Source organism: Gadus macrocephalus, chromosome 22, assembly GCF_031168955.1.
Source record: "Gadus macrocephalus chromosome 22, ASM3116895v1".
NCBI classification, from domain to species: domain Eukaryota; kingdom Metazoa; phylum Chordata; class Actinopteri; order Gadiformes; family Gadidae; genus Gadus; species Gadus macrocephalus.
Genome location: NC_082403.1, coordinates 4754710 through 4777644, shown reverse-complemented (window position 1 = coordinate 4777644; position 22935 = coordinate 4754710). Strand labels below are relative to the sequence as shown.

Genomic DNA, 22935 nt, shown 5'->3' with positions numbered 1-22935 from the left:
TTGAACATATATGGAAATAACAGTGTTAGTGATAGTATCGATTTTCATAAGTTTATATATGCTTATATAAATATATATATACGTATGCATATATATGTACATACATATATAAATACACATTTATATTAATACGTCTATGTGCATACGTTTATTTGTGTATATATGAGGCTATTATTTTATAACGAACCAACGCACCCCTTTCTCCCCTTTGCTGTCTGATTGGGTCATTTTCTCAAGGGGGCGTGTGGTAGTTTCGCGCAGCTCAACATCATACATCTATGTTACATCCGATCCAGCCTTCCGCTTTGGCAACCTCTAGGTCGTTAGGTAACCGTAACATAGGAGACTTTGTTAACTCAACCTACACTTCATTTACCAGAGGAGAACCAAACCTATTTTTCGGTGCAATGGCCGGCACTTGGTGGCATAGTGCCGCGGTGACCCACGTTTTGATGGCGCTCTTTGCCATGGGCTCCTGGATTTCCGTAAACAGTCTCTGGGTCGAGCTGCCGGTGATTGTCAAAGTATTGCCCGAAGGTTAGTGTGCCAGAGTTAACTCTTATTTTACGACGTCTATTATGCAAAAAAAAAAATATTGTTGTAGAATAATTAGGGGCGATGGACGATTGTTTTCCAATCAGCATGTTTTATTGAAAGGATTGTTTCTTTCGCGCGTCTCCGTGGAGACTGTTGTCTGTCGCCCAAGCGACTCCATGGAAGAATGTTCAGTTTAGCCATTGTCCGTATATAGGCATACGTCCTGGTAATGGGAAATAGCAAGTCTATAATAATAATGGATTTAATTTATATAGCGCTATTCTAGACACCCAAAGACGCTAAGGTAAAATCCGCCCCCAAAAAAGTGAATCAATATATGCTTTGTATTGCTACCCGTTTACTTACTGATAATCGATACATAATGTAATAACGGCGCTATTACTTCTTATTCTAGTAGTTACTGTCTGAAGAACTTCTGTCTATTTTGTTTCTTTGTTTGACCAATGGCACGGCAGGTTTTTCTGTATATATGAAACACTTTTCCCAAGTACTATTTACCTTGGAAATGGGTTGTTTAGTTCACTGCGAAGTTCCGTGGTTAGTCATGAAGAGGTTTGAATGGGGCTCAGGGCTCAAGCAGGATGGTCGTGTGTGTCCATCCAAGATATATATATATATATATATATACCGCTCCCACATACCCAATGACGTGTTAGACAAGTCCTGCTATATGGCTCTGCACAGTACTGACCGCTGTCGTCATTGTATGAAACATTGCATGGAATGCGGTCAACTCCGTCTGTGTGTCGTAATTGTGCAATTCAGCTGGCAGTTGCAAAATGGTTTGATCCCCTCCCACCGCCCCCTCTGCTCGCAGGATGGAACCTCCCCGCCTACCTCTCCGTGCTGATAGCTCTGGGTAACCTGGGGCCCATCGCCGTCACCGTGACCCACCACTGCGCCCCGGGACGCCTGAACGAGCGGCTGGTCATCCACGGCATCCAGGCGCTGGCCGTGGCCGCCTCCGGCGCCCTGGCCGTGTTCTGGTCGCACACGGCCGGCGTGGGCGACCGGCAGCACTCGCTGGCCTTCCTGCTGCTCAGCTTCCTGCTGGCGCTGGTGTGCTGCACGTCCAACGTCACCTTCCTGCCCTTCACCTACAGCTACCCGCCGCAGTACATCCGCACCTTCTTCGTCGGCCAGGGCCTGAGCGCGCTCTTCCCCTGCGTGGCGGCCCTGGCGCAGGGCATCGGCAAGACGGAGTGCACCGAGTCCGTCAACGGCACGGCGGGCCACGCCGTCCACCGGCCCGAGAGCTTCCCCGCGCAGAGCTTCTTCTGGTTCCTGTGCGCCATGCTCTGCGTGTCGGCGCTCGCCTTCTTGGCGCTGGTGCGGCGGCAGGAGGCCTCGTCGTCGTGGCGACCGGGCGACGAGCCTGTCGCCGCCGTCGACGAGGCGGAGGCGGGGTCGTCGGCGGCGGCGGCGGCGGCGGGGAAGGGGCCGGGGGAGACGGGCGACGGGGAGGAGACGCACCCGCTCCACAACGGCGGGCCGCTGGTCACGGACGAGCGGCCCGCGATGGAGGAGCAGCTGGCGGCGCACACCTTCTGGACGCCGCGCAACGTGTACCTGCTGGCGCTGCTGGCCGTGTCCAACGCGCTCACCAACGGCGTGCTGCCGTCCGTCCAGAGCTACTCCTGCCTGCCCTACGGCACCATGACCTTCCACCTGTCGGTCGTCCTGGGCAACATCGCCAACCCGCTGGCGTGCTTCGTGGCCATGTTCGTCCTCTTCAGGTGAGGGGGGGGGGGGGCTCTGAGGGTCTGAGTCCGTGGGATCGGTTAGTGCTTCTCGTGTAGAGGTCGTCTGATGGTAGGCAAGACATGGCCACTTTATTTATGTGTCGCTCTTCATACACGAGGCAGACTCAAAGTGCTTCACGTAGAAACATCTTCATAAAATAAAGAAAACGGATGAGTAAAAGAGAACAAAGGCAAAGTAGGACGTTTGCATTGTAGTAAGTGCACAATAAAATAAAGTAATAAAATAAAGTACATATGTGAGAGGAAACAACGTAAGGCTTTTGTCGTTTTATAATACTGTATATTCAGTTCGAAAGACAATACTCAAACTCCAGTTTGTTCGATTCTCTCACCTCCCAGGTCCTCTGCGTGTCTGGGCGTCATGTCCTTGGCAGGAGGGGTGTTTGCAGCGTACCTCATGGCGTTGGCGGCCCTCAGCCCGTGCCCCCCTCTCCTGGGGCACCCGGCGGGCGTGGGACTAGTGGTGAGTCACTCGGGCCCGAAACGCAGAACCGCGAGACGCACCCACCGGTGTTAAGGCTGGTTCTGGGCATCGCCTGTAAGTCATGTCAACACGAGGGGCTTCAACAGAAACCAAAACAAATAGGTTAACTCTCGTAGTAAACGTCATGGATTTCATGGATGCTTACAGCGATTGGTCCAACGTGGGCGGAAATGGCAAATTATAAACGGACGAAACCATCTTAATCCAAGTCTTGTTTACATTGTATTTAACGAATTGAGGAAAATAAGAATTAACTGGCACATAGAATCTTTCTATACTATTTTTTAGTTCTTGGCTCCTTTTATCCATGTCACCAAAAGTGACTTCAGGAACAGGTCATGAAGGAGCGGGTGGGCTGTTCACCCCTCTGGCTCTGGGAATGCCTACAGGCCCTGTGTGACTGCCAAGGTTCATAGCACATGGACGTTAGCGGGGATCGAACCCGGGTACCTTTGGGCAGCTGGGACTCGTACCCTCGCCCGCTACGCTATCCTAACCCTGAATCCAGTGGCGTTGTGAAGTTCCAGCGTTCTGGCCATCATGTGGTGAAACGTGTGTGTGTGTGTGTGTGTGTGTGTGTGTGTGTGTGTGTGTGTGTGTGTGTGTGTGTGTGTGTGTGTGTGTGTGTGTGTGTGTGTGTGTGTGTGTGTGTGTGTGTGTGTGTGTGTCTCTGTCTGTGGCGCCTCCTCCCTGCAGGTCACCTCCTGGATCGTCTTCACGGGGCTCTTCTCCTACCTGAAGGTGGCCATCGGCACCCTGCTCCACGAGGCGGGCCACTCCGCCCTGCTGTGGTGCGGCATCTCCATCCAGGCCGGCTCCCTGGTGGGGGCGCTCTCCATGTTCCCCCTGGTGAGCGTCTACCACGTCTTCTCCCGCGCCCAGGAGTGTGTGGACAACTGCAGCTAGCCGCCCCGCGGCGTCCACTCCGAGCTAACATCGGATTTTCAGGATTTTTGAGACATCGTTCTCCGTATTCACTCTGAGGGGATCGTGTTTTTTTTGGTGCAAGCTCTAGAATTAAAGTGCCACAAGCCTTTTTTTGATTCCCGCGGATAGTGCCGCTCGTGATGAGACGCTCTGTTGTTGTTTTGGGGAACATAGAGGTCGCTGGAGGCTTCCTGGATAATAGGAGCATTGAGTTACTGTCGACCAAGGGGGTGGGAAAGAGAAAGGGGCCTTTTAAGGAGACGATACTGCAAGAGGCTATTTGTGGTGCGTTTTATGAATATTTTTTACAGCTGTCCTAAGCTTTGGAAGGATCATGTGAAACTGTTGATGACCTCAGGAACACAATAAGCTACTTATTCACACAGAGAGAAAGAAAAACATTCTTCCTTTTCTTATGCGAGGGGAAAGAAATGCAATGGAAATGGTTGTTAATAACTACATTGAGTTTCCTACCTCTACACTAAGTAACCATTTCATGCACAGACCATATTTTCTGTTCATTGCAATCCATATGCGTCCAGGTCTTTCAAACAATACAGGGAGATTCTTTTGCCTTTTAATACCTTTTTTTACTTGCTGCTAGTCACTTGGTAATTATTATAAAAGAATATAATCATGTAATTGACAATTGACAATAAATGTAACAACACATTTTAAAGGTCAACTTCACCCTAGGAGGAACTGGGATAAGCTAATTACTATTTGTGTAATAAAATGTTGTTAGCGTAGCAATTATTGTACATCAGTGCTTTCTACATAAAAAAGTGACAACACAGGTTTATTACCAGCCAAAGGACAGTAATTTTTCAGTGGCAAATAGTTAATACATTATTGTAATATTTCAAAGAATGTATTTACTGGTAAATTCAAGGCCTACCAAATGTAGTGTCCAAAAACCAACTTTGGTAAAAGAGGAAATGTTTTAATAGCAGACCACCACGAATGTAGGCTATATATTTTGATATTCAAATTGTACTATTCTGATTATCATCAATATGCTGCTACCGTTGATAAACCTGAACAGATTGTCATAGTTACTTTACTACAAGGAATGTTCTTGATTTGTTTGGTAAAGGCTTCATTGTTTGATTTACCATGTAACTGATTGATTGCAGATGAAATTGTAATTTTTTTTGTTCTTAGTTGGATTTTTTTTTATGAACTGTAACAGATTATTATTATTGTTGCCATAAGTGAAATCATCTGCAAAAAAGTTCTTTTTTTTTTAAAGTACATAGATTGTAAAAAATTCAGTTCAACATTGACACCATCATGAAAGTCCTAATGAGTTTTGAAGGGATCATGATTTCGCTGAGTGAATAATGAACCTTTACCCAGCCCATGTTTGTCCGGGTTTGTGAAGATAAGAATCTCAATGTGCCTAAAGGTATTGGTTAGCTACTACATAGCTATCAACACTCCTTCCATTGCTAGTCATCTGAGGAAAGGGCTAATTTTTTAAAAGAAACAAAAGGTTATTTGAGAACAAATGGTACGCCTCATCTTCTAGTATTCAATTAGGTTTGATTTATTGCTACAATATGGCAAACGTATTAAACTGTACAATGTTGTGACACTCATGAGAGCCCAGGGAACTTAGGATAACGATGTATCAGGAAGAATAAATTGTAATGTCTTTCAAATGTCTCTAGCCCCCTCCATCTCCTTGCTGTCGAAATTAAACCAGCCAAAGCCATTACATTGTGTATTTTATGTCCTGACTGATGTATGCTACTGCCATCATGTGGTTTGTTTACGATTCTGTTCACTAAATCGAAATAGTGAAACTGATTAAACCAAGTAACTTTCAAAGATGAAACTGATCTTTTTATTGATACCAATCCAAATCCATTTCTGTTAACTATTTTCCAAATATGATTTTTAAGCTAAATCCAATCGACGGGTATCCAGCTCCCCATTTTGGTTTCTTGTCATTAGCCCACATTAATCTCTTGGCTTCTTATAATTTATTTTTTTTTTTTTCTTCTGAGAATGGACATTTCCGCAAAGTATGTGCTTATGAAAAGGTATCTACTCAATCGTACTATATTTTTCAGGCAATTAACTCAAGTTAAGCTATTATTTTGTTTTTTACCCATATAGAAGAATTTCAGTATTGATCCACTTTGTTAACTACATTCTAGTTTTTAATAAAATCAAATAAAAATGCTACATAAAAGATGGAGGCCTCTCCATCTTGTGATTCCCTCTTGCAGGAATCACATAGATAGATAATACAAATGTATACTTTTCCCTAAAGCCCACACCACAACAGAAACAACTTGTTTGGTTTATATCCGATAAGTACGTATACAGGAAAGGGGAACTGAAAACTTTAAGCCTCTGCTCCCATGACCGGCCTGGGGGGGGGGGTCAAGAAAACCTCCAGATGCTATAAACCTTTGACTAGTCAAAGATGGGTTTTTTTTGTTAAAAAAACAAAGAAGCTGGTTACGAATCACAACATGTGATGTGTGTCTCTCTGTTTGTCAATGTATCAGGGGGGGAGGGCATATTGCAGACCTGTGTCATGGTTGGTTGATCAACGTCCCCCCCTCCCTCACCGTTATAAACTTGGCTCAGAGTCCGGGGGAATGTGATTTTAGATGTCGGTTTGCTGAGCTTCTGTCGAGCCACGGTGAGTGTTTGCCCGACAAGAGATACTGCCTTGTTTTTTTTAACTTGACGGTTCTGTGATTATAACGTCACAGAAGCGCAGCCCAGGTATTACATGGTATAAATGTTAATATGGAAGTTGATAGATGCTGTGTTGCAACCTGCTAATCCTTTGCAAGAAGAATTTTTGAAATTCACGATAGTATTTTTAGTGAGACACAAATATAACCTTTAAATAGAACATTTTAAATTGACAATTTTGCGCACTTAAAGGTTAAAAACCCTTTCTATAACTTTTCATATATTTTTCACGTTCCATTGCCAGATGTGCATGCTATGATTTCCGAGCTGTGACATAATAGTGTTTTCAAAAGCTCTCACAGCATGATTTCCTTCATGATTTCCACAAACAATGCCTGCTCAGACGTGTTCTTAGGTTGTATAACACTGCTGAACATTACCCCGTCATAGCAGATGGCTATAAACTTTTCAAAAGTTTGCAAGGTTCCCAAACGGACAAAACCATCTTAATCCAAGTCTTGTCTACATTGGTTCAAATATATGGTTTGTCATTAAAGACTTTTCGGATTTTGCATCACACGTAAACCAATACGAATCCCTATAGTATTATTCAGTTAGAAGAGTTGGTGGATCACGACGTCCCCGCCTCTTCTGTGACTGTAAAGCCTCATACACGGGACATCTTAACGCGACAGCACATGCAAATTAATCATTTAGAGAAAGAGGAAACACCCTTTTATACAACTGTTTGCTTACATATTAACTTAAGTTTGTTGATGGGTCACATTTTGATAATGTTTACTTTACTTTCCTTGAGGTTGTCAGCCATATGTATATTGTTTCTTAAGAACTTTCAAGTCAGATCATTCTTTTTGTCATTTTCTCTTCATCTTTTTGCATTTCTTTACGCTTTAATCATTCAAGATAGAGTGAGTTAGACTGGAAGGTATGGGAGTACATGCAGGCAAGGACCATGGGCGGGAATCGAACCCGCAGCACTGCGAAAAAGGACTAAGCCTTTAATGGTGCGCTTAATGCATCCCATTAACCCGGGTAATGCTCTAGCCGGTTAGCTACCAGGGCGCCCCAACCAGTCATTTGTTATTCAAGCTTATAACGATAATTGCCAATTACTGAAAATAAGCAGTTCCACATTTAGGCTTATGTTACAGCAGGTCAACGAAAGACCGTGAAAGACGTTTCTGAATACAAAGTCCAATCTTGGGAGTTCGGCCTTTGGAGAATAAGACTTGTAAGCTGGCAAATCCGCAAGTAGACACACTACTGAGAACCGGCCTTTCCTCACCGCAATCCTTGTGCAGCCTGGGGTACCGTGGACACATGCATTGTATTATGCAGGAAAGCCTGATGTTCCGGTCGCCTACTCCCAGCGAAAAGGTACTAGATTCAATCCCCAGTGTCCGCAGGTGTACCCTTATGCATCATTTGGCAAGATGCCCTCAACCCCCAACGAACAAAATGTATTTTCCTCCCATCTTTTAGGAAAGTTGTGCTTCACTCGAAGGGACCTTTTTCCTTCAGCATGTCCCTGTTCACCCACATACTGGCCTGCCTGCTGGGCATGGGCTCCTGGGTGTCCATCAACGGTCTGTGGGTGGAGCTGCCCCTGCTGGTGCCCCAGATCCCCGAGGGTTGGTACCTGCCCTCCTACCTGTCGGTGCTCATCCAGATGGCCAACGTGGGGCCCCTCTTCGTCACCCTCATGCACCGCTTCCAGCCGGGGAAGCTCAACGAGACGGCCGTCATCTACTTCATCATCGGCCTGGGCGCCGTGGCCTCCCTCCTGCTGGCCCTCTTCTGGAAGGAGACCACGGTGGTGGCGGGCGCCCCGCGCAGCGTGGCTCTGCTGGTGCTCACCTTCTTCCTGTCCACCGTGGACTGCACCTCCTCCGTCACCTTCCTGCCCTTCATGATGCGCCTCAAGCCGCAGTACCTCACCACGTACTACATCGGTGAGGGCCTGAGCGGCTTGCTGCCGGCACTGGTGGCCCTGGTGCAGGGGGTCGGGGTTGTGGACTGCGTCAACGTCACCGCCGCCGCGTGGGCGCCCAACCGCACCGCCGCCGCCGCCGCCGCCACCGAGCTGGAGGCCCGGTATCAGCCGGCCAACTTCTCGCCGGAGGTTTTCTTCTACTTCCTGAGCGCCATGATGCTGGTGTGCCTGGCGGCGTTCCTGCTCCTCAACCACCACCCGGCCGTGGCCCGGGAACGCCGCAACGGCGACTACACAAATGGCGTCAAGGCCACCCACGGCCGGTCACAGGCTTCCGAGAGGGGCGCCGTGAGGACGGATCCGTTCAGAGTGGTCAACGCTGAGCCCAGGAGCGGCTTCGGCACGGGGGCCTACAGCGCGAGGGAGGTGCTGTACATCTTTGGCATCCTTGCGTGGGTCAACGCCCTGACCAACGTGGTGGTGCCGTCCGTGCAGTCCTACTCGTGCCTGCCCTACGGGAACAGAGCCTATCACCTGTCCGCCACCACGGCCGCCGTGGCCAACCCGCTGGCCTGCTTCATCGCCGTTTTCATCCCGATAAGGTAGAGCCAGATCCACTTGTGGTAGCATTTTATGACTATTAACTGGTACGCTGAACCATCATGCGTCTGGCTTCAGAATATGGACGCACATCAAAAACGTGTCAGTTCACCATAGTGTTGATTTTGAAATGGCTTGTAATCGCTAAACCACATCACACACTGGTGTCAACACTACGATTTCTGTGTAATGACGAATCAATCCAAGAGAACGCAAACAGCAAATGAGAGGTTTGTTTCTGCACACGTAGGTCGCTGCTGTCGATGGGAGTGCTTACGTGTTTGGGCACCGGTGTTGCAGCGTACATCGTGAGCATGGCTGCACTGAGTCCCTGTCCGCTGCTGGTCCACGACACCTCGGGAGTGGTCCTCATCGTGAGTCCAACGTTGTTTCAGGGCCTCTTGTACTCTGTTGCTCTGCTATAAAGGACCCCTACGTTACCACCAGGCGTGATGGCTGGTGGGTCAGCGTTCACCGGGGGACATCATAAGTGGGAGCGTTCTCCCAGGTGTAGGATGGATAGATGACCAACCTGATGGACTGCACCAACTGGGAGGCTGAATCGCTTCATCCTACATCCGGGTGGACACTCCCAGATAGGAGAGGCTTTATCTAATAACTAATCAACCTCGTACCTGGTGGTGAAATAGGGGTCATAAGTTAATTATTTTCTGATTAATGCTTTAGCAGTGTAAAACTGTGATTTCTGTGCCGTTTTCTTTAATCAAATATGCCGGTTAACCAGAATCACCAGTATTTAATTACCTTCACATGTTACCGTATATTGTTTATGGAAAATATGGCATAACCTGCTATTACAGCATTTCGATTGAGAGCCATTATTTCCATCGCATTTGAATGCACGCATGCAATGAGGTTCACACATCTTGTCTTCTGCTCAACAGGTGTGTGCCTGGATTGTTTTTGTTCTCACTCTGTCCTATGTAAAAGTGATCATTGGGGTGATCCTGCGCGACGAAGGACACAGCGCCCTCGTGTGGTGCGGCGCTGTAGTGCAGTTGGGTTCCTTGTTAGGGGCCGTCACAATGTTTCCTTTAGTCAGCGTGTATAGCTTATTTTCTTCTGGGGACCCATGCAATTCAAAATGCCCGTGATTAAAGGAATTTATTGTGGAAAACCCAGCCAACAGCAATGGAAACCACACATGTTGGAATGAATGGCCATTGGCCTACTAAGCCTAAGGCTATATAAAATGTCAAGACCCCTCGGTCTGGTCAGCAGACTAATATTTGACTACAGGCAGAGAGGGGCATATCAGTGGCTAAATGAAACTAAATGAGCCTACCAGCACAAAGACAGCTTCCAAAATGTTTACCTGTAAGTGTCAATGTCAATTGACAAGAAATGTGTAAATAGAAATGTAAGTGAATGTAAATAAATTACTTTAAACTTTTGAACACCTTAGACTTTATTCCAAAAACATTAAACATGCATAAATACATACTTTTTTGTGTATTTTTTATAATGCGCCAATTTTGGGTGAAAATAATCTTCATATGGCATTCGTTATAGACGTCCTCGCAGAAAGAATTGTGAGGAAAAATAATATATTAAAGGGAATATCTGACATTTGGTCTACCCCTTCAATGGGCAAATTAAAGTAAACCAAGTCTAATGCCGCTTTTCCACTGCATGGTACCAGCTCGACTCGACTCGACTCAGCTTGCATTTTTGCCGTTTCCACCGCGAAAACATGGTATCTGGTACCTAGAGTGGCTGCTTTTTTTAGTACCGCCTCGCTCTAGGTTCCAAGCGAGGTGAGCCGATGCTAAAAGGTGATGTCGGCAGACGGCCGGCCACTGATTGGCCAGAGAGTGTGACGAAGTCACGAGAGCGACATGGCAACCATGCTGGTAACAGCCATAGCAGCGCCGCAGCCAACATATTCCACTTCTTCAACTTCTTCAACATGCCAGCTAATAATACAAACACGAATACCATCGCATCGATGTCCTCCATTGTTGTTATGTGGGTTCTGTCCATGTGTGGGTTGCGTAGGTGTTGTTTGCGTCGCGTACAAAAATACGTCACGGCCCTTTCGCGCAGCCGACCCCGCCCACGTCCCGGAGGTACTATTTGCGGTGGAAAACGACCCGTGCTGCTACCGTGTCGAGTCGTGTCGTGTCGAGTCGAGTCGAGTCGAGCTACATGTGCGGTGGAAAAGCGGCATATCCTGTTTCAACAGGATGGTTACGGTGGGCGATCAATCACTCTCAAAGGAGGAACCAGGCGATGTTGGCAAGAAAACGTGAATAAACAAAACAATGTATTCTGAAAAGATAAAATAAAAGATTGACTAAAACTAAGAAGGATGGAGGAGGAATAACCTCCATTTCAGATATAAAGATAAATAGGCCTATCTCACTTTGTCGGTGTTAAACATGGAAACAGCTGCCCTGTAGCTGACAGGTAAAACATGGGATGCACCACACTAGCGACAGTGACGAGGAATATACAGAAAGGAGAAATTATACAAGAGGAGACTCTCGCTACAGTCTTATACCTAAACATTATACCCGCTGGGATGTAACACAGAAACGATGCAATGAATATCGCTCGGACTGTTTGAAAAGCTCTCTTTTTGACGGGATGTTGTTTATCAGTGGAGGACGGCGAGTTTTTGAGAGCGTTGAGAATGGCGATGTTGGACCATAACATTACAATCACCACAAGGCACAAAATGGTGTACGCTACAATGTCCATTGACCCCTGTTCCATTGAAGTATGGAGGTCCTCAGAAAGGGCTTTCATTAGGCTAGGAGGCACCGCCAAAAGCCACACCAACAGCGAACAACCCTCCCTGCATCTGTACTTCTTCAACAGTGGGTAGAAGGCGGGATGGATCACAGCAATGTGCCGCTCCAAACAGATGAAGGATAGATTCATTGGCCCTCCAATGAGTACATACACAAATAAAAACCTAGTCATTTTGGTATGGTCATCAATGTTAATCAAAATTACAATTATTTGTAACAGGGAAAGCATGTTTTGAAGGGTGTGAAAACATGCCAAATTGATATTGAGGACATCAGTCTTCTTTGAGTGGAAGGTCGTCCACAGCAGCTTTGCAATCACCGGTAGTCCAATGAGAACCGTAGAAATATCAAGCGTTGTGATAACAACTGTGAAGTGGTAGTTTTCATTATTTTTAACTGTGTCGTTGTCAAATAAGTCTTCCATGTCCTCCAACTCCAGATTGTGGGTCTAAAAAATATTAGAAACCGCACACAAGTCAGGGATAGGCCAAAACAGTTGAGGGCTGATTCATGGTCATAACTAACATAATGACTATATTTATAAATGAATGTTTTGCTTACCAGGTATTGGCGAAGTTTCCTGAAGGTTCCAGTCAGTCCTATGATTTTATAGCAAGTGGATCACAGCTCATCCATTTACCTACAGGCTAGTGACTGTGGGACAATCAAACAAAACAAACCACTTCAAGTTGTGATTTAACAAGTGAGATTTACATACAAGGCGTATATATATATGTAAGGTGTAACTCAGGCATCAGAAAAATGAACAATTGATAGGTGATACTGTGGACCTACAAAAGGCTTATCGAAACGGCAGGTGTTTAGTCAAATAGGACTAGACAGAGAGAGAGAGAGCGAGAGAAATAGAGAGAGAGAGCGAGAGAAATAGAGAGAGAGAGAGAGAGAGAGAGAGAGAGAGAGAGAGAGAGAGAGAGAGAGAGAGAGAGAGAGAGAGAGAGAGAGAGAGAGAGAGAGAGAGAGAGAGAGAGAGAGACCTTAACATGAACTGTTAAACAGCTTAAATAAGCTGGCTACAAGTTCTGCTTTGCTATATATATATATATATATATATATATATATATATATATATATATATATATATATATATATATATATATATATATATAGATATACATATATTCTGTCTCATTAATGGCCCCTGTGGCATGTAAGTTAAATACAACCTGCAAAAGATAATGCATTCAGAGCAAAGTGAATGCCAGCTCCGTTGGTTGAGATAATAACAGTCAGTTATAAAAAATAAATGTGATAAAAATCCAAACGTTACAAAGGAAATTGTATTTTCACCATTATCCGCGTTTAGACGTATCTTCCGTCTCTCTCCCGACCGGATCCGGCCGGTTCAAACATAATTGAAGTTGTTGTCCTTACCCCCATTGGCTGTGAAAAGGTATCTGACATGACTCAGACCGAACTCATGTTCACGGACAGGTCAATGTTTTATCATTGTATTCAGGTTACGTTTAGTCACGTTATGCAAATTAATTTGAATGAAATTGCATAAGTAATGTAACAATAACTCCCAGAATTAGATGAGTCGACTACCCTAAATTTAAAATATTACTTCACACTTATAGTGTTTCCAACATAATTGGTGCTAGCTGACAGAAGGGTCACAAGTGGTGTCAATTTGTTAAGTTAGAAAGATATTGGATATTCAACACTCAACAACTACAGCGATCTAGACGCTTAAGATGACAGTATGAGTCCTGTGTGTCCAGCAGTGTGTTCCTGCCGAGGAGACGGTTGGCAGCGGTACTCCCTCCTATAGAGTCACAAACTCAACTTACCTGGGGGCCGCTGGAGGTAGAGTCTGGGTCAGGCTGGGCCACATCAAGTATTCCACAAGAAAAAGTAGCACAACAGACCCAATCTAAGATAATGATTGGGCTGTAATTAGATCACGTTGGCTATGTAATCGCTGACAACAGGGGACGTTTCATAATGGTTGGTGGAAACTGGGACATTTTAGTGTCCTTTGGCTTTTGTCGGGACTCAGGACACGCAACTCAAAATTGGGACTGTCCCGGCAAAACCGGGACATCTGGTCTATCACAAGTGATAAAAAAGCATGGCAAGCGACTCAGCAAAAATGTGCGTTTGACAACAACACGGGGGCCGCACTAACACTAAACTCTGATGTCAAGTAGGGGGCCATAAAATATCATCCGGTGGGCCTCAATTGGCCCCCGGGCCGCGAGTTTGAGACCCCTGCTATAGAGCAATTGTTGGTCATTACTTTACATTGGCTATGGTACATCCGGGCCTCTCCAACAGGCGAAATACAAAGCACCCCGTCATTGACCTGCTGCCGAATGTAACAGGACGTTACCCTGAATGAAACTACGGATTTCTCTTAGGTTGACATTTTTTGGAAACAATTTGGATAATGTAATAACAAAAAAGTATAACAAAGGAATTGTAGTTTTAAGATATTTTAAAGCAGAAATGTTACTTCTTATGCCTTTAATAGGGTGCTGTAAGAAAGATTTGAGTAAGCCAGGCTAAAATCTCAATAGGCTCATACAGAGGCCGGCACACTAATAGCCGACAAATGGCTGTGGCATTAATAACTAATTACATTCAAACTCTTCTCCCATTCAGCCTTTTGGGACCTCTGGGCATAGGCCTACATGATATTATAATATGGTAAAAAAGAATCACAGGACAGCTTCCATTGTTTCTCTAAAAGTGCCAATGAAAAGATGTATACCTATAAGTTATACATGTTATGTAAATGCATGTTGAATGTACTTCAATTGTGTTCCAAAGGATCTACACTCTAAGCTCTTTATAGAGAATATATCATTAGCAGTGTTTTTTCTTATGGTCAATAAATTGCTTTTATGTAGCGCTTTAAGAACCAGTGGCCACTCAAAGCGCTGTACACGTTGAACATTACAACATTCACCCATTCATGCACACATTTACACTCTGGTGTCAATGTATGCATGACGGCGGTGACTACCATGCAAGGCGACAGCCAGCTCGTCAGCAGCAGCAGTCAGGGTGAGGTGTCTTGCTCGGGGACACCTCGACGCTTGGCTAGGAGGAGCCGGGGGATTGAACTAGCGACCCGCCGGTTACCAGCCAACCCGCTTCACCACCTGACGCCACATGACGCCAGTTTCTTATGGAATCTGTGATGATTAGGCAAGGCAGGTTCCCCGTAGTTGACAGGTAAAATATGGGATGCGCAACACTAGCAATCGATACCAGGAATAGGATGGCAGGAATTGTTGAACAAATTGTTTCATTTCCTTTTATCAATGTGCATGAAATTAATCCACCAACTGGAATGTAACACATCGATGCAATGATTGCAATGGCACGGTTAGTTTGAAAAGCTCGCTTTTTGGCAGGATGTAATTTATCAGTCGCAGGCCCCGAGATTCTGAGTGCCTTCAGAATAGCGTGTTCGCACCATGCTATTACAATCAGCATGAGGAACATTACAGTGTACACCATGTAGTCTATTACAATCTGATTGCTAATTTTGAATTCAATTAAAAAGTATTTAATCGTGGCAGTGGGCAGCACTAGAAACCACATTGACAGAGCACAACCCTCCCTACATCTGTACCTTTTCAACAGTGGGTAGAAGGCGGGATGGATCACAGCAATGTACCGCCCCAAACAGATGAAGGATAAAGTCAGCGGGCCTCCTATGAGAAGATACACACTTATGAAAGAAACAATTTTTAAACTTGGATCCTTGTTAAATTGATATATGAAACCCAAGTGTATAGTGGTTAGCAGGTATTGGAAGTTGTGAAAGAGACCCAAATTGATATTGAGGACGTCCGTCTTCTTTGAGTGAAAGGCGGTCCATAGCAGTTTTGCAATCACAGGTTGTCCAATGAAGATACACGAAAGGTCACTTATTGCAACGGAAATCCAGTATGTATGGCCCAGACATTGGGTTGATGGCCCATTACGTCGGGCAGATTCCGTGCCATTGGAAAACACGTTAGTGGTAATCTCCATGTCTTTCGATTGTTAAGGGCTGAAGATATGAAGAACCAAACACATTTATGCTATTTTAGAAGGAAAACCATGGTGGCTAAAGTTGGTATTGTGAAGTTGGTACTATTTATAATATTTATTCAGTAACATAATCTAACACATTAACTAGCATAACAGTTTCAATTAGAACACTTACCAGGTATCATTGGTTGATGCTATATGGCCAAGATCAATGCCTCAGTCCTGTGATTTATAGACAGTTACTTATTCACCTAAAGTGTCTGTTGGACAGTCAAACAAAACAAATCACGTCGTGCAAATAAGACAAACGCATCTAACAACTCTCTGGGGCCTCTGATGTGGTTCCGCCAAAGGCCTGTCAAAACAACAGGTGTTCAGTCAGGCTGAAAATATTACAAACCATATACAATTAGGCTATTTTAGAAGGAAAACCGTGGTTTCTTAGGTTGGTACTATGTATGCATCCCTATTCAATAACATAAATGAACACCATAACAAGATAACAGTTTCAATCAGAATACTTACCAGGTATCGGTGGTTGTTGCTATATGGCCAAGATAAAGGCCTTGGTCCTGTGATTTTATAGCCAGTTGGTGACACCTTACTTATTTACCTAAAGTGTCTGTTGGACAGTCAAACAAAACAAATCACTGATGTGGTTCCACAAAGGCCTGTCAAAACAACAGGTGTTCAGTCATGCTGGACGACCGTCGCACGATCCTGCAGGACTGCAGAGATTATTATTATTAGGGGGCCAAGCACAAAGTGTGAGGCAACCTACTGTAATCGTTAGTGTTAGGGTTAGGGTTAGGGAGGGATTAGTGATTGTTGGGGGCCAAAGTTATAACTGCTCAAGTAGATGATGAACTCGATTGACGAAACAACATGGCTGCCGTAGGCTCATAATCATCCAAATTGAACTTAACGGCAAAAATTGTACCCGATCATAATCGAACTTGGTGCAGTCAAAGGCACATGAGTCAAGTAAGCCAAAATAAATGTTAGGTGCCAAAGGCGGGGCCACCTTGAGTCTATCCTCACCAAACTTGGTCTACTTAAATAAGCATAGGTCAAAGGTTAACAAGGCAAAACCCCATCCAAAATGGACCACAGGAGGTGCTACGGCAATAAATTAAACTCCAAAGACTCATAACTCCACATCTTTTTGATGTACAGTAATGAAAGTTTGTTCACCCATCACCAGATCCAAGCTGAGGCTAATCCAGCGTTGTCAACGATATGGAAACAAAAAAGGTCTTAATCGTCTGCGCCTGGGTCTTTATTGTCTGCATCACAGTCTTTAAAAAGGCTGTGAAAAATCGAGTAAGCTATTGGATATTGAACAGATGTTCACACTCTGAATTACAGCGGTCTTACGTGGCGAACTAGGCGCGCAAGATGACAGTATGCGTCCTGTGTGTCCAGCAGTGTGTTGCTGCCGAGGAGACGGTCAGCAGCAGCACTCCTCCCTATAGAGCCAATGTTGGTCATTACTTTACATCGCCTTTTGCACATCCGGGCCTCTCCAACAGGCGAAATACAAAGCACCCCGTCATTGACATGCCGAATGTAACAGGTCGTTACTATGAAGGAAACTACGGCATTTTCTGTGTATGAACATTGTTGGAAATTAGAAAAATTTAACTCACACAACAACAAAAAAAAGGTAGAACAAAGGACTAGTCATTTTCCGATATTTTAATGCAGAAATGTTTCATATTATGTTGTACATCTTACAACACATTTGAGTTATTTTCGTATAACGCATTTTGGGACATCCGGGCATAGGCCTACGTGATATTATAATATTATACAAAACAAAAATACTCACATGACCGCTTCCATTGGTTCTCAAAATTTCCAAATGTTAAGGTTTAAACCTATAAGCTATAAATGAATTGTACATGAATTGTGTTTCAAAGGGGCAGTTTGCTCAGCTATTTATAGAAAATATATCATTAGCAGTAAGCAGTGTCGTTACTGAGTCGCTGACGATCTTCGGCAAGGCAGGTTCCCTGTAGTTGACAGGTAAAATATGGGATGCGCAACACTAGCAACAGACACCAGTAATATGATGGCAGGAACTAAAAAACAAGTTGAATCAGGTCCGGAGAAAAATAAGAATAAAAAACCCACACCCAATGGAGTGTAACACATCATTGCAATGAACACAATGCCACACACAGTTCGAAAAGCTCGCTTTCTGGCAGGATGTAATTTATGAGTCGCAGGCCCTGAAGTCCTGAGGGCCTTCAGAATGGCGATGTTGACCCATGCCATTTCAATTGCTATGAGGCACAGTACGGTGTACACCATAGAGGGTATGACATAACTTTTGATATTCAATTCATCCGAAAAAGCATTAATCGTGGCAGTGGGCAGCACTACAAACCACATTGACAGAGCACAACCCTCCCTACATCTGTACCTTTTTAACAGTGGATAGAAGGCGGGATGGACCACAGCAATGTATCGTTCCCAACAGATGAAGGATAGATTCATCGGCCCTCCTATGAGAAGATACACACTTATGAAATAAACTATTCGTGATTTGAATTCCCAGTTTAAATAAATTAAACACACGTGTAAAGTGGTTAGCAGGTATTGGATGTTGTGAAAAAGAGCCAAATTGATGTTCAGGATATCCTTCTTCTTTGAGTGAAAGGCGGTCCACAGCAGTTTTGCAATCACAGGTTGTCCAATGAAAATACTAAGAATTTCACTTATTGTGATGTAAGTTTGACATATTTCGCTTGCGCAAAAGATTGTCCCATTATTTCCGGCAGATTCTGTGCCATTGGAAATCATGTTTGTCGTGTTCTCCATCTCTTGATTGTTTTGGGCTGAAAATATTAGAAACCATATACAATTAGGCTGTTTTATAAGGAAAACTGTGGTTTCTTAGGTTGGTACTATGTATGCATCCCTATTCAATAACATAAATGAACACCATAACAAGATAACAGTTTCAATCAGAATACTTACCAGGCATCGTGGTTGTTGCTGTAAAGCCAAGGCTTTGGTCCTGTGATTTTATAGCAAGTTGATGAAACCTTACTTATTTACCTAATATGTTTGTGGGACACTCAATCAATATAAATCACGTCGTGCAAATAAGACAAATGCTTCTAACAACTCTCTGGGGCCTCTGATGTGGTTCCACCAAAGGCCTGTCAAAACAACAGGTGTTCAGTCAGGCAGGACGACCGTCGCACGATCCTGCAGGACTGCAGAGATTATTATTATAAGGGGGCCAAGCACAATGTGTGAGGCAACCTGTTGTAATCGTTAGTGTTAGGGTTAGGGTTAGGGAGGGATTAGTGATTGTTGGGGGCCAAAGTTATAACTGCTCAAGAAAGATGAACTCGATTAACAAAACAACATGGCTGCCGGAGGCTCAAAATCGTAGAAATTGAACTTAAGGCCAAAACTTGACCCCATTATAATCAAACTTGGTGTAATCAAAGGAACAAGCGTCAAGAGGAATCTCTCAAAATGTTAACCAGATTGGGCCTTAGGGGTTGCTTTAACAATTAACTGAAAATGCAAACTTTGGACTGCCATATTTCCTGACGCCTTTCATCTATAATCATTAAATCCTGAACGCATATTATTGCAATGAACGCAATGCCACACACAGTTTGAGAAGCTCGCTTTTTGGCAGGATGCAATTTATGAGTCGCAGGCCCCGAAGTTCTGAGGGCCTTCAGAATGCCGATGTTGACCCATGCCATTTCAATCGCCACGAGGCATAGTATGGTGGACACCATGAAGGGTATGACATTACTTTCGATATTCAATCTATCTGAAAAAGCTTTAATCGTGGCAGTGGGCAACACAATAAACCACATCGAGAGCACACAACCCTCTCTCCATCTGTACCTTTTCAACAGTGGGTAGAAGGCGGGATGGATCACAGCAATGTACCGCCCCAAACAGATGAAGGATAAAGTCATCGGCCCTCCTATGAGAAGATACACACTTATGAAAGAAACAATTTGTGAATTGAGTTCCCCGTATAAATAAATCATACACATGTGTATAGTAATTAGCAGGTATTGGATGTTGTGAAAAAGAGCCAAATTGATATTAAGGATATCCTGGTGGTCCACAGCATTTTTGCAACCCAAGGTTGTCCAATGAAAATACTAAGAATGTTACTTATGGTGATGCAAGTCTGATATAGTTTGGTTGTGCAAACGACTGTCACATTATTTCCGGCTGATTCCGCGCCATTGGAAAACATGTAAGTTGTATTCTCCATCTCTTTTGATTGTTCTGGGCTGAAAATATTAGAAACCATATACAATTAGGCTAATTTAGAAGGAAAACCGTGGCTTGTTAATTTGGTACTATTTATGCATCCCTATTCAATAACATAAATGAACACCATAACCATGATAACAGTTTCAATCAGAACACTTACCAGGTACCGGGGGTTGATGCTATATGGCCAAGATAAATGCCTCGGTCCTGTGATTTTATAGCATGTTAATGAAACCTTACTTATTTACCTAATATGTTTGTGGGACACTCAAACAAGACAAATCACTTAGTGCAAATAAAATGAATGCATCTAACAACTCTCTGGAGCCTCTGATGTGGTTCCACCAAAGGCCTGTCAAAACAACAGGTGTTCAGTCAGGCTGGACGACCGTCGCACGATCCTGCAGGTGTGCAGAGATTATTATTATAAGGGGGCCAAGCACAAAGTGTGAGGCAACCTATTGTAATCGTTAGTGTTAGGGTTAGGGAATGATTAGTGATTGTTGGGGACCAAAGTTATAACTGCTCAAGAAAGATGAACTCGATTAACAAAACAACATGTCTGCCAGAGGCTCAAAATCTTAGAAATTGAATTTAAGGCCAAAATGTAACCCCATCATAATCCTAATTGGTGGTCAAAGGCACACGAGTCAAGAGGAACCTTTCCAAATTGTATCCACATCGGGCCATAGGGGGCGCTATAACAACTAACTGAAAATGCAAACTTTGGGCGGCCATATTTCCTGACCCCTTTCACCTACAGTCATTAAATCCTGCAGACTTACGTCTCTCCTTATGTTTAGCAAAATAGGAAACCCAGAACGTGTAACAATATGGCGGCTGGACGTCCAAATTAGGCCAATCAATGTCAGTTGAGTCAATCCTCACCAAACCTTGTAAACTTAAAGAAGCATAGGTCAGGTTAACCTTGCCAAACTCCATCCAAAATTGGCCATAGGGGGCGCTATAGCTTCCAATTAAACTTGAAAGACCCATAACTCCTCAGCCTTATTACGTACAGTTATCAAAGTTTGTTCGGCCATCACCAGATCCAAGCTGAGGCTATTCCAGCGTTGTCAAGCATATGGAAACAGAAAAGGTCTTAATTGTCTGCATCTGGGTCTTTCTCGGTCTGTGTCACAGTCTTTAAAAGACCATTAAAAATCAAGAAAGCTATTGGATATTTAACAGATATTCATGCTACGAAACAGACGCATAAGATGACAGTATGAGTCCTGTGTGTCCAGCAGTGTATTGCTGCCGAGGAGACGGTCAGCAACGGAACTCCTCCCTATAGAGCCAATGTTGGTCATTACTTTACATTGCCTTTTGTACATCTGGGCCCCTCCAACAGGCGAAATACAAAGCACCCCGTCATTGACCTGCTGCCCGTCACCCAGAAGAAAACTACGGCATTCTCTGTTTATGAACATTGTTGTAAATTAGAACATTCAACTCACACAACAAAATAAATGGTAATACAAAGGACTAGTCGTTTTCTGATATTTTAATGCAGAGATGCTACATATTATGTTATATATCTTACCCACACAACACTTTTTAGCTCTTTCACATTACGCATTTTGGAACATTTGGGCATAGGCCTACGTGATATTATAATATTATACAAAACAAAAATACTCACATGACCGCTTCCATTGGTTCTCTAAATTTGCCAATGTTAAGGTTTAAACCTATAAGCTATGAATGAATTGTACACGGATAGTGTTTCAAAGGATCAGTATACTCGGCTCTTTATAGAGAACATTAGCAGTAAGCAGTGTTGCTACTGAGTTGGTGACGATCTTCGGCAAGGCAGGTTCCCTGTGGTCGACAGGTAAAATAAGGGATGCGCAACACTAGCAACAGACACCAGTAATATGAGGGCTGGAATTGCTAAACAAATTGAATCGGGTCCGTTAATAAATGCAAATAAAACACACACACCCACTGGAGTGTAACATATCATTGAAATTAACCCAATGCCACACACAGTTTGAGAAGCTCGCTTTTTGACAAGATGTAATTTATCAGTCGCAGGCCCCGAAGTTCTGAGGGCCTTCAGAATGGCGATGTTGACCCATGCCATTACTATCCCCATGAGGCCCAGTATGGTGTACGCAATGAAGTCTATTATATTACTTACGACATTCAATCTATCCGATAAAGCTTCAATCGTGGCAGTGGGCAGCACTACAAACCACATTGACAGAGCACAACCCTCCCTACATTTGTACTTTTTTAACAGTGGGTAGAAGGTGGGATAGATCACAGCAATGTACCTTTCTAAACAGATGAAGGCTAAATTCATCGGCCCTCCTATGAGAAGATACACACTTATGAAAGAAATAATTTGTGAATTGAGTTCCCTGTTTAAATAAATGATACACACGTGTATAGCGGTTAGCAGGTATTGGATGTTGTGAAAGAGAGCCAAATTGATGTTGAGGATATCATTCTTCTTTGAGTGAAAGGCGGTCCACAGCAGTTTTGCAATCACAGGTTGTCCAATCAAAATAATAAGAATGTCAGTTATTGCGAGATAAGACTTATATATATTGCCCGCGCAAATGACTGTCCCATTATTTTCGGCAGATTCCTTGCCATTGGAAAACATGTGAGTCGTGTTCTCCATCTCTTTAGATTGTTCCGGGCTGAAAATATTGGAAACCATATACAATTAGGCTATTTTAGAAGGAAAACCGTGGTTTCTTAAGTTGGTACTATTTATACATCCCTATTCAGTAACATAAATTAACACCATAGCTAACATAACGGTATCTATCACAACACTTACCAGGTACCGGGGGTTGATGCTATATGGCCAAGATAAATGCCTCGGTCCTGTGATTTTATAGCAAGTTTGTGAACCCTTACTTATTTACCTAAAGTGTCTGTGGGACACTCAATCATTACAAATCACGTCGTGCAAATAAGATG

The 22935-nt window shown here is 43.9% G+C and overlaps 2 protein-coding genes and 1 long non-coding RNA gene across 3 annotated transcripts; 2 read left to right on the top strand and 1 right to left on the bottom strand.

The window, feature by feature from the left end:
* The first annotated feature begins 234 nt into the window (after positions 1 to 234).
* On the top strand, positions 235 to 5572 carry slc52a2 (solute carrier family 52 member 2). The gene is made up of 4 exons (XM_060043180.1): positions 235 to 537; positions 1376 to 2294; positions 2661 to 2784; positions 3502 to 5572. The coding sequence occupies exons 1-4, from the start codon at positions 279 to 281 to the stop codon at positions 3709 to 3711; spliced, it is 1512 nt and encodes a 503-aa protein (XP_059899163.1). The 5' UTR covers positions 235 to 278; the 3' UTR covers positions 3712 to 5572.
* A 624-nt stretch (positions 5573 to 6196) lies between these two features.
* si:ch73-196l6.5 (riboflavin transporter 2) lies at positions 6197 to 10241 on the top strand. The gene is made up of 4 exons (XM_060043185.1): positions 6197 to 6391; positions 7894 to 8946; positions 9195 to 9318; positions 9850 to 10241. The coding sequence occupies exons 2-4, from the start codon at positions 7934 to 7936 to the stop codon at positions 10057 to 10059; spliced, it is 1347 nt and encodes a 448-aa protein (XP_059899168.1). The 5' UTR covers positions 6197 to 6391; positions 7894 to 7933; the 3' UTR covers positions 10060 to 10241.
* A 4608-nt stretch (positions 10242 to 14849) lies between these two features.
* On the bottom strand, positions 14850 to 16380 carry LOC132451029 (uncharacterized). The gene is made up of 3 exons (XR_009523953.1): positions 16255 to 16380; positions 15905 to 15989; positions 14850 to 15748 (listed from the first exon to the last, which is right to left on the bottom strand). It is a non-coding gene; the product is annotated as an uncharacterized LOC132451029 (long non-coding RNA).
* Positions 16381 to 22935: the final 6555 nt, after the last annotated feature.